Source organism: Phacochoerus africanus, chromosome 15, assembly GCF_016906955.1.
Source record: "Phacochoerus africanus isolate WHEZ1 chromosome 15, ROS_Pafr_v1, whole genome shotgun sequence".
Lineage (NCBI taxonomy): Eukaryota > Metazoa > Chordata > Mammalia > Artiodactyla > Suidae > Phacochoerus > Phacochoerus africanus.
In genome coordinates, this window is record NC_062558.1 from 15,220,775 (window position 1) to 15,232,470 (window position 11,696).

Genomic DNA, 11,696 nt, shown 5'->3' on the forward strand with positions numbered 1-11,696 from the left:
ATCCGTTTAAAAAAAAGGATTAAAAATGGAACTACCACGTGACCCAACAATTGCACACTGGGTATTTACCTGAAGAAAACAAAAGTACTAATTCAAAAAGATATTTGCACTACAATTTTTTTTTTTTTTTTGTCTCTTGTCTTTTCAGGGCCACACCTGTGGCATATGGAGGTTCCCAGGCTAGGGGTTGAATCAGAGCTACAGCTGCTGGCCTACACCACAGCCACAGCAACGCCAGATCCAAGCCGCCTCTGAGACCTACACCACAGCTCATGGCAATGCCAGATCCTTAACCCACTGAGTGAGGCCAGGGATCAAACCTGCCACCTCATGGTTCCTAGTCAGATTTGTTTCCGCTGCACCATGATGGTGCACTCCAATATTTACTGCAGTGTTATTTATAATATTCAAGATATGGAAGCAACCTAGGTGTCTGTTGATAGACAAATGGATAAAGACAATATGTGTTTTATACACACACACAATAGAATATTAGTCATAAAAAAGACAACACAGGAAGTTCTTGCTGTGGTGCAGTGGGTTAAGGCTCCAACTGCAGCAGCGCAGGTCGCTGAGGAGGTGCAGGTTTGATCCCCATTGCAGTGGGTTAAGGTTCCAGCATTGCTGCACCTGTGGCACAGGTCACAGCTGTGGCACAGTTTGCAGCTATGGCACATATCACAGTGCAGCACTAGTCATAGCTGCAGCTCAGATTTAATCCCTAGCCTGGGAATTTCCATTTGCCTTGAGTGAGGCTGTGAAAAAAAATAAATAAAGACAACATAGGTGGATCTGTTGAGGACTGTGGAAAGTAAAATAAACCAGATAGAGAAGGGCAAACACTGCATGAAATCACTTAATATGGAATCTAAATTACGAAACAAACAAACAAACCGCAATGAAAACAGACTCTCAGATACTGAGAATATACAGGTTGTTGTCAGAAGGGAGAATGCTGTGGGAGTGAGTAAAATAGATGAAGGGAATTAACAGATGGAAACCTGCAGTTATATATTAAACAAGATGAGTGTAATATAAAGCAAAAGGAACATGATCAGTAATATTGTAATAACTTCATTATGGGGCCAGATGGTTACTAGACTTGTGATCATTCTATAGTGTATGAAAATTTCAAATCATTATTTAGTACACTTGAGACTAATATAATATTGTATATCAACCATATTTCAGTAATAGTTTAAAAACTCATACAATTTAAAATAAAAACCCAAACAATCTGATTTAAAAAATGAGCAGAGCATCTGAATATATATTTTTCTGAAATAGACAAGCACATGAAAAAATACTCAACATCACTAATAGTCAGGGCAATGCAAATTAGGCTACATGATCCTTTTTATGTTATAGCTGATTAAAGGACAAGCTCAAACCATACAGGTTGTCCTACTGTCCTGTGGGATCCGAGAAGGGTGGGAGATGAGGCTGTCTATCTCCCTGGCTTCTGCTCCCTGTAAGCTAGTGGGGGAGTGAGTCATTTAGAGCACTGGAGAAAGCAGTGGAGTGTCTTGCTCTAGCCTCTCTTGACTCTGGATAAACTGAGCAAAAGGAGAAGGAGGGCAGGGTTAAAACCTATCTCTATGGTTCTTGCTGTGATCTCTGAATCTAGTGGATCAGCTCCTTGGCTAATCAAGAGATATTGATTCCATTGCCTATTTAAGTCAGTTTTAAGTAAAAATGAGTTTCCCTTTAAAGAGAGAGCATTTTCTTGCTCTTGAGGCTCCTCAAAATTTCTGCTACAAATTATAGACATCTCAAGTGTCAATTTTATTTATGTATTTATTTTTTTACATTTATTTTTGTGAAATTTATTACCGGGCCATAATTCTTTGTTTCTTCAGTTTCTTCTGGGATATCTTTTTCCTCTGTGCAACCTCCCTTTCTGGCTTAGGAACAGTCTTCTCTTTTTCCATAAGAATCATCTCATCGTGGCAGGGAGAACTCATGTAAGGGTTGACACAACCATTTTTTTTTCTTTTTGGCTATTATAGGTTTATTCTTAGTGTTACATGAAAAAGCAGTAACTGCCAGAGTTATATTCTTGGTTTGAATGCATTTGAAAACATTTTAAAACCTAAAAATCATTTTTTTCTAAATTCAAAAATTATTTTTGGAAGTTCCCATTGTGGCGCAGTGGAAGTAAATCCAACTAGGAACCATGAGGTTGCTGGTTCGATCCCTGGCCTCGCTCAGTGGGTTAAAGATCTGGGGTTGCCATGAGCTGTGGTGTAGGTTGCAGACACGGCTTGAATTTGGCATTGCTGTGGCTGTGGCGGAGGCTGGTGGCAACAGCTCTGATTAGACCCCTAGCCCAGGAACCTCCATATGCCATGGGTATGGCCCTAAAAGGACAAAAGACAAAAGACAAAAAAAATTATTTTCAATAACAAGAAGTTGGTTACTATTAATCTCCCTCATTTATTACTCTCCCCCCACACCCTGCCTTCCTCCCCCTGGCAACCACCTGTTTGTTCTCTGAATCTATGATTCTGTTTCTGTTTTGTTAGGTTTGTTCATTTGCTTTGTTTCTTAGATTTCCAGTAGAGGTGAGATCATATAGTATTTGTCTTTCTTAGATAATTTCACTTAGCATAATACCTTCTAGGTCCGCCCATGTTGTCTCAAATGACAAGATTTCATTCTTTCTTATGGCTGAGTAATATCTCGTTGTATATATGCACCACATCAAGAGGGGTCTCATGTGATATGTACACTTTATGTCAAGGGAATAAGGCAGTTTGAAGTGACCATTGTTAATAACAGAGTAATTTCCTGATGGGTTATACGAATATAGAGGTTTGGGTTTGTGAAATAGTAAGGGATAGGCAGTGTGGTGTTGGCTTATCTGTCTTACGTGGAGGGAAGTTTCTTGACCAGATTCTTGCACCAGATTCCAGAGAGTTTCTGATTCTTCCAGCAGGGGGCGCATAGGTTTCTCTCTCTCTCCCTCTCTCTCTCTCTCTCTCCTCCCCCTACCCCTCTCCCTCCTTCTCCTCCTTGTTCTTTTTTTTTTTTTTTTTTTTTTAGTATCTTCTTCCCTAAAGACACCCACACTGGATTTTATCAAAGGTTGAACAGTGTCGGAGAAGGTGAAACCACTTACGGCCCCTCATTCCTTCTCAACAACTGTTCTGTTTTCATCTTTCCCCAGTTTCAGTGAGTGGCTGGAAGAGCAGTACTGTCATTTCAGGCAAAGACTTAGCCACTGTTTCCTCAGCCTTGTGCCAGATCAGCTATTGGCTGTTTGCAGCTAGAGCCCCACCCTCTCGACATCATGACAGGGTCCAAGCTGTATTTAGCACTGAGGCTGAAGAAAATTGCTCGTCAGGCAACCAGAATCCACCACCCTCCACCACCCTCATCCTGAGTAGCACATTTAGAACTCACCCATGCATCGTATGTAGGCCGATGCTGTAGAGCCAGAGACGTTAGGCAGATATTCAACAGCATTGCAATAGTCAGTAGGACAGCCAAAACCCCAGCAGAAGTTGCCTGCTTTGCCTGTCCACTTTTGCAAGGTTGGCTGACAAAGAACACAATGAATCCAAATGGATTTAGATAGTTTATTACTTGTATACACAGCAAAGCAAGACCAGCAGGTGTGTTAGCTCCTAGTCCCACAGGATGGGACTCAACGAGAGGGCCCAGATGATGGGTAGCAGGGGTGGTGAGTCATTCAGCTGCTTGAGAGGACAACTCTAAGCCATAGCCATCTGGTCTGATGGCTGAACCCTGAAGGGGCTGAGGTGGAAAGTCCTTTGATTTCACTCTCTGAAACCAGGCTGGTGGGTAAGAACCTGCCTTATGCCACCCCATCACAACATGGCTTTTATCCTTGTGTTTCAAGAAGAACTTCAGGGTCATACTCAGTCAAAACTTGTGCCAACCTGCAGTTAAGTCTTGCCCGTGTGGTCCATGTGAGAGCTATATGAGGTCATCAGGGGGCTTGGGCAGATCTGTTCCTGTACAGATGGGAGGTTCAAAGAAAAGGTGGATGGGGAACTGAAGGGATGGTAGGGTAAAGCTTAGGTGTAAAAAGATATTTCTGTAATTTGAAGCCTTTTTAAATAATACAATCTTTTTATGAGTGAAGAGAAAAATACACACTGAAGGAGCATGAATATCCATTTGAAGTGAGAAAACGTATTCTAAATAGTTTTCATGAGAACCTTGCTGGTCTTTAGGAAGGCTGCAGCCTAGCTTTGCAAATCTGAGATTATAAGATTATGATGTTCTGATGGATTATATAAAAATGCTAAAGACCAGTGGCTGTGGGCACATCACAGCGTCAAGGTTTAGTTTAAATTCCCTGGCTGTGAGAGGGCGTGTCAAGGACTTTCAGATTAATTGGCATTAATTGGTTTCTCATGTCAGGGGTCAGGGTTTCCTTTGATACAGCACTCCAGCTGAAACAGGCAGTAGGCAACTAACATTTCACTTCCATAGCACTCAAATCGGCAGGTACCATTTTTATAACATGTCTTGTGAAGTTCTGATGATAATGGATTCAAGCCTGGAAAGAAAATGAATGAAAAGATAATTTATTCTAGGCCTTTTTGGACTATCGAAGGGACTGCTCCTTCTCTTTTTGTCAAATTGGACTCCAAGAGACTCGGTCATAGTGATTGATTCTGTGATTGAAAAAAAAAATTAAGTTGTGCTGTGTATTGAATTGCCTCCTCTCCAGTTCACATGTTGAAACACCCCCAGTGTGACTGAACTTGGAGATAGGGCCTTTCAAAGTAATTAACGTTAAATGAGCTTATAAGAGTGGGCCCTAATCCAATAGGATTGATGGCCTTCATGGTGGCAGACAAAGAAGATGGCTGTCTACAAGCTGGGAAGGGAGCCCTCATCCGAAACTGAACTGGCCTTCAGTTGATCTTGGACTTTCCAGCCTCCAGAGCTGTGAGAAAATAAATTTTGTTTAAGCCAGCCATCTGTGATATTTTGTTGTGGCACTCTGTGCTAAGGCAGTTAATTACTTGGAACTCTGCCCAATTTGGTCAGATAATAAACTCTAAACAATCGAGTTACCCATGTGTGTAGTCATTAACTCATTATTTAATGATTTATTCACTCCCCAACCAGTTTTTACAGATCTAGGTACCATTCAGGTACAGATGTGAGGATGATATAGACCTTAATCTCAAAGAATTTTCAGTCTAGAGAAAAAAAGAAACACAAAATACCTGTGAGAGAGAAGAAAACATGAGTCCAGTGAGGTGTGTGCAACATGGAGTGGTGTTGTGAGTTCAGAGGAGGATGAAATCAGTTCTGAAGATGAGATGGTTTCTTGGAGCCCAGGGTACTTGAGATGGGCTTATAGTTTTGTGGACATGTAACTCCATAGACTCATCTGAATATGAAGGTTTATTTTCATGTAAGAGGGTGTTAAAAGGAAAAGAGTTCTAAAATTTGACCATCTGTAGAAATTTTACACCCTATCCATCATGTCCTGGAGGATAATTGTCCTCTTGGAAAAAAGAAGGGGTAAGGGTGACTGAGCCAGCAAGATGGAAGCCTAAGAAGATAGAGAGTAATGGTCTAGATATGAAACACGTAATGGTCTATATAAAGAAAGAAAAAATTCCTTTGGAAGTGACGAGCTCTGGGAATGTCTAAGCCACTAAAGGGAATATTGTAGACTCTATGTGGCTGGAGGTCTGAATGCACTGCATGAACCTTAGTGGAATAGTCCCATCAATAGCTTCCAGAGTCACATGAGTCACATGATCTGAAAATCTGGTTCATCTGCCTAGAGAAGGCTTAAGAGAAGATGAGAAATTAAGTAGGACCCTACGACATATGGGTATGAACTCATTCTGAGATAGCGAATATTCATGATGAGATTTCCAAGGTCAGTAACAGATATGGTCAAGCTAGAGTGTGATGCCAGCGTTTTCCTTCACGTCTCTCTAACTGCTGTCTCATCTAATCAGACATTTCTTGTATTAATTCTCCTGGAACAGGCAGTTCCAAATCTGTTTCTCTGTGTACCTAAGGAATCAAATAATGAATTAACTATAAGAGATTTCAGTACATAAAAACATAGTGAAAATATGATGATAGTTCTCACAAGTCAGGTACTATACATGTTATATATAAGCATACCCTATACATTATCCCATTTAATCCTTACAAGACTCTGAAGTTAGTATTATTATTATTATTATGTACATTTTGTAAATGAAAAAAAAAATAAGGTTCAGAGAAGCTCAGATTTTTGCCTAAAGCTGTGCAGCTGGCAAGCTAGAGAGCCAAGATTTAAGCTCAGGTCTTGCTGACATCAAAGATGGTTGATGCTTTTCCTGCTTCGAAAATTAAAGGGTTCATGGTGGGAAGACATTCAGAGGTTTGCTTAGTGCAGTTGCTCTGCTAGACAAATGACCCCCCTCCTCCGACACACACACACACACACACACACACACACACACACACACACACACACACACACTCTCTGCTCCCAGGAATATTCCTCTTTTACCTGCCAGCACTGGATCCCAAAAGAAGAGAGACACAAACACAAGGAAGAGAGGCTTCATGGCTGGTAGTGTCTGTTGAGGAGGCTGGTGGCAAGGCTGATGCAAGCGGTCAGAGAGCAGAGAGAAGGTGAGCACACATCCTGTACAGCCCTGTCAGGTCTGTGGTGTGATCTGCTCCATGTGCATGTGCTGCACTGACCTTGCCTGAGGCAGCTGCGTTGGCCATGCTTATCTGAGGAAAAACCAGGCAGCCCATTCCTGTTTGACAGCTTTTCCTATTGTCAAAGGCACTGCTCCCCGACCTGGGTTTCCCAAGAGTTCTAACGGAGACCTGGGAACTATATGCTTTTTCTTTTTCTTTGTTTTCTTTTTAGGGCTGCATGTGTGGCATATGGAAGTTCCTAGCCTAGGGGTTGAATAAAAGCTGGAGCAGCTGGCCTACACCACAGCCACAACACCAGAGCTGAGCCACATCTGTAACTTATGCCACAGCTTGTGGCAACACCTGATCCTTAACCACTGAGCAAGGCCAAGGATTGAACCCATATCCTCATGGATACTAGTAGGGTTCTTAACCTGCTGAGCTACAATGGGAACTCCTGCTTTTTCTTTTTAAAATAAATGAGATTTATTTTGTTTGGCTTTTATGTTACAACAGAAATTAAATCCAATTTTGGAAAATTTATAAAATATTAAGAATTACAAGGAAATTGGAATTCCCATTGTGGCTTGGTGAGTTGAGAACCTGACATAGCCTCCATGAAGATGTGGGTTTGATCCCTGGCGTTGCTCAGTGGCTTAAGTATCTGGCGTTGCTGTAAACTGCAGTGTAGGCTGCAGATGTGGCTCAGATCCAGTGTTGCGTGGCGTAGGCCAGCACCTGCCACTCCCTAGCCTGGGCACTTCTGTATGCTGCAGGTGCAGCCATTAAAAAAAAAGAAAAAAGAAAAAGTTATACTTGAGCCCCACCTTTCAGAGGCAACCTGTGTGTTTCTCAAGAAAGTTTTATTTAAGTCTAGTTTATTGTTTAATATTTTATCTTGCATAGTTATAAACTGAATTGCTTATGTATGTATCCTGCTTTTGTAACATGATATACTGTAAGTATTTTCTGTGTTATTATAAACTCTTTGTAAATGGTATTTTAAAAAGCTGTATGGTATTTTATCAAGGTCATTTGAAAATGGCTGTCAGTATTTTTAAAAGCATTTTTAAAAAAGCATCTTTATTGAGATATAAATGACAAATACCTGCAAATGCTAAAGTTTTATAAGTTTTGACATGTATATGCTTGAATATGAAACAATTCAAGATAATGAACATATATGTTCCCCCCCTAGAATTCTTCATGACTTTTTCCTCCCAAGTTTTATTGAGGTATAATGAACAAATAAAAATTATATGTGTTTAAGGAGTAAAATGTGATGATTTGAAGTACATATGCATTGTGAAATGATTACCACAATCAAGCTAATTAGCATAACTCATGTCAGTAATTATCATTTTGTGATATGTGGGCAGAATATTTAAGATTTTCAGCAAATTTTAAATGTTTAATGTGGTATTATTAACTAGAGTTACCATGCTGTCCATTGATTCTCAGAACTTATTTTCTTCTATGATCATAGTTTTGTCACCTTTGACCAACATACCTCCATATCCTCCAACATCCTTCCAGACCCCTGGCAACCACCCTTTTACCTTCTGGCTTTATGAGCTTAGATTTTTTGATATTTCACATCTAGGTGAGGTTGTACAGTATTTGTCCATGTTGACTTTTCTTCATTTAGCATGATGTCCTCCAGGATTACCTATCTTGTCAGAGAAGATATTATTTCCTTCCTTTATGTGGATGAATAACAGTCCATTATGTATAGGTAGCACATTTTCTCTATTCATTTAGCATTGATGGTCACTGAGGTTATTTCCATATCTGGGCTGTTGTAAATGATGAACATGAGTGTTCAGATGACTCTGAGATATGTTTAATTTCCTTTGCATATATACTGAGAAATGGAATTGCTGAATCACATGGAATTTCCAATTTTGTCTTTTTGAGGAACCTCCATACTGTTTCCCTTAGTGGCTGTACCAGTTTATATTCCTAACCACGATGCTCAAAGAGTCCCTTTCATCTACATCCACAGGTGTGAGACTATACTGCATTGGATTTTAATTTGTATTTCTCTGATGACTAGTGATGTTGAGGAACTCTTTAACTACCTTTTGGCCATTTGTATGTCTTCTGTGAAAACATGCCTATTCAGGTCCTTTGCCTATTTTTAATTTGTTTGTTATTTTCTGTTGCGTTGTATGAGATCCTTGTATATTTTGGGTATTAATCCCCTATCAGATATATGATTTGCAAACATTTCTCCCACTTTGTAGGTTGCTTTTTCACTTAATTCATAGTTTGCTCTACAGAAATTCTTTAGTTTGTTGTAGTCCCACTTATTTATTTTTGTTTTTGTTGCCTGTGCTTTTGATGTCATACTAAAATAATCATTGCCAAAACCAATGTCGTGGAGCTTTTTCCTCATGTTTTATTCTGGGAGTCTTATGCTTCCAGATCTTACATTTAAGTCCTTAATCCATTTTGAGTTAATTATTACGTATGGTCTAAGATAAGGGTCCAGGTTCATTCTTTTGCTTTTGGATATCCAGTTTCCCAGCACCATTTATTAAATACACTATAAGTTTTTCATTGTATGTTCTTGGCAACCTTGTCAAATATTAGTTGACCAGGGAGTTCCCTTTGTGGCTGAGGGGTTATGAACCCAATTAGTCTCCATGAGGATGTGGGTTCAATCCCTGGCCACGCTCAGTGGGTTAAAGATCCAGCATTGCTGTGGCTGTGGTGTAGTCTGCAGCTGCAGCTCCAATTTGACCCCTAGCCTGGGAACTTCCCACAGGTGCAGCCCTAAAAAGCAATAAAATAAAATAAAATAAAATAAAATTAGTTGACCAAATGTGTGTGGGCATAACCAGGGCTTTTCATTCTATTCCCTTGGTATATGTCTATTTTTATGCTAGTTTTGTATGATTTTGATTACTATAGCAGTTTAATATTGTTTGAAGTCAGAAGTGTGATACCTCCATCTTTGTTCTTTCTCAAGAAAGCTTTGACTAGTCAGAGTATTTTGTGGTTTGCTAAAATTTTTAGGATTTTTTTCTATTTCTATAAAAAATGCCATTGGAATTTTATTAGCGATTCCATTGATTCTGTATATCGCTTTGGGTAGCATGGGCTTTTTAACAATATTAATTCTTCAAATCCATGAACACAGGATTTCTTTTGATTTATTTATATCTCTTCAGTTTTTCATTAATGCTCTATAGTCAGTAATGATCTTTTCTACTTATTTGTTTAAATATATTTCTAAGTATTTTACTCATTTGATGCTATTGTAAATGAGACTTTTTTATGTTCTTTTTCAGATAACTTGTTAGTATATAGAAATGAAATTGATTTTTGAATGTTGATTTGTTTGGTTCTCCTGAAGGGGAAAGTGAGAAGGTGTGAGTGAGCACCTGACTTCCATAGCTATGCAGGGTTCTGCCAGAGTAACCCATTTCTCTCCCACACTCTCCACCCTAGGAAGCATACTTACTTATGAGCTGCATGATCAGGGGGAGGAAGGAGGGTGGGAGAGTGGTTATAGGACTCTTGGAGGGCATTAAAGGGATTCAGATGTTGCTAACTGCAGTGCAGACTCCATCAGGAAGCTTATCCATGAACCACTGAGGATATGTCATCTGTGGACACTCCCAACCATTCAATAGGCACCCCTAGCACTTCATGCACCTCACCTGCACCTCTTAACCCTCAACCCTGTAGCTAGTTCCTGGTGCATGTTCCCAGTGGCAGTGGCAAGAGCAAGCTTTGGAAGATGGATATTGAGCATGTGTAGAAAGCCAGCCTGAATCTGCAAGTCAAAAGAGACCTTAAACTTGAGCCTTAGTGACACTGTTGAGAAAGCAAAAGGGGGCCCGTAAACACCTGACCTGGTATATTGCAGGATCAAGAAGGCACAGAAGCTTAAGAATTCTGCTACAGGAGGGAGAAAGAAACATGGTGCAGGAGTGTCCATAGAAGGTCTGAAGAAACCTCAAAATTCCTAGCAGGGCTAATGGAAAGTATATTCCTCCTGAAGGTAATTAGTAAGGATTGGAGGAGGTGACTGGTACTCCAAATGCAAAGACAGCAATGCAAAACTTTAGAACATGAAAAATCAAGAAAACATGGCATCATGAAAGGATCCCAATAATTTTCCAGTAACAGATCCCAAAGACATGGAGTTCTATGATTTACTGAAGCTAATTCTAAATATATTTTGAGGAATGCCAGTGAGGTACAGAAAGCACAGAAGAGAGGACAGTTCAGCAAAATCAGGAACCAATACATGAAAAAAGAAAAGTTTAACAGAGACAGAAATCATTAAAAAAAAATCCCAGATAATTCTGGAGCTGTTAAAAAGAATGACATGAAAATACAATAGAAAAAAGGGCCAACCTGTCAAAAAAATGCAAGAGAGCATCAACAGCAGAGTGGATCAAATGGAAGAAAGAATCTGTGAATTAGAAGACAGAGACTTCGACTTTATCCAGACAGAGAACCAAGAAAAAAAGAATAAAAAAGAGTGAGAAAAGCCTGTGTGATCCGTGGGTTACCATTAAAAGAAACAGCTTGTGAATTATTGGAGTTTTAGAAGGATGAGAAAGGTATAAGGTGGCAGAAGGATTGGTTAAAGAGATAATGACTGTACACCAGAAACTAATACAACATTGTAAATCAACCGTACTATTAAATAAATAAATAAATAAATGGTTGAGAATGTCTCAAATCTGATGAGAGATTTCACCATTCAAGTTCATAAAGCTCATATAGCCAAACCAAATCAATTCAAAGAGATCTTCTCTAAGACACATTATAATAAAATTTTTGAAAATCAGAGAGACAATCTTTTTCTTTCTTTCTTTCTTTTGGCCACACCCCTAGCATGCAAAAGTTCCCAGGCCAGCAATTGAACCTGCACCACAGCAATGACAATGCCAGATCCTTAATCTGGTGGGCCACCAGGGGACTCCCAACGAGATGGTGAAAAATCAATAAGAGAAGAGAAACTCCTATATGGGAGTTCCTATACAGCTAAGAGTGGGTTTTCTCAGCAGACCTTTACAGGAGAGAACATG

General features: G+C 39.7%; 1 protein-coding gene across 1 annotated transcript; it reads right to left on the reverse strand.

Moving 5' to 3' along the window:
• Positions 1-4,388: 4,388 nt before the first annotated feature.
• DEFB134 (defensin beta 134) lies at positions 4,389-6,563 on the reverse strand. The gene is made up of 2 exons (XM_047761583.1): positions 6,506-6,563; positions 4,389-4,531 (listed from the first exon to the last, which is right to left on the reverse strand). The coding sequence occupies exons 1-2, from the start codon at positions 6,561-6,563 to the stop codon at positions 4,389-4,391; spliced, it is 201 nt and encodes a 66-aa protein (XP_047617539.1).
• Between the last annotated feature and the right edge of the window lie 5,133 nt (positions 6,564-11,696).

Excerpts from the sequence above, each read along its gene's own strand:
- DEFB134 (XM_047761583.1), bottom strand. The coding sequence starts at position 6,563 with ATGAAGCCTCTCTTCCTTGTGTTTGTGTCTCTCTTCTTTTGGGATCCA. Across the intron at positions 4,532-6,505 it reads TTGGGATCCAGTGCTGGCAG|GCTTGAATCCATTATCATCA; the intron begins GTAAAAGAGGAA and ends TTTTCTTTCCAG.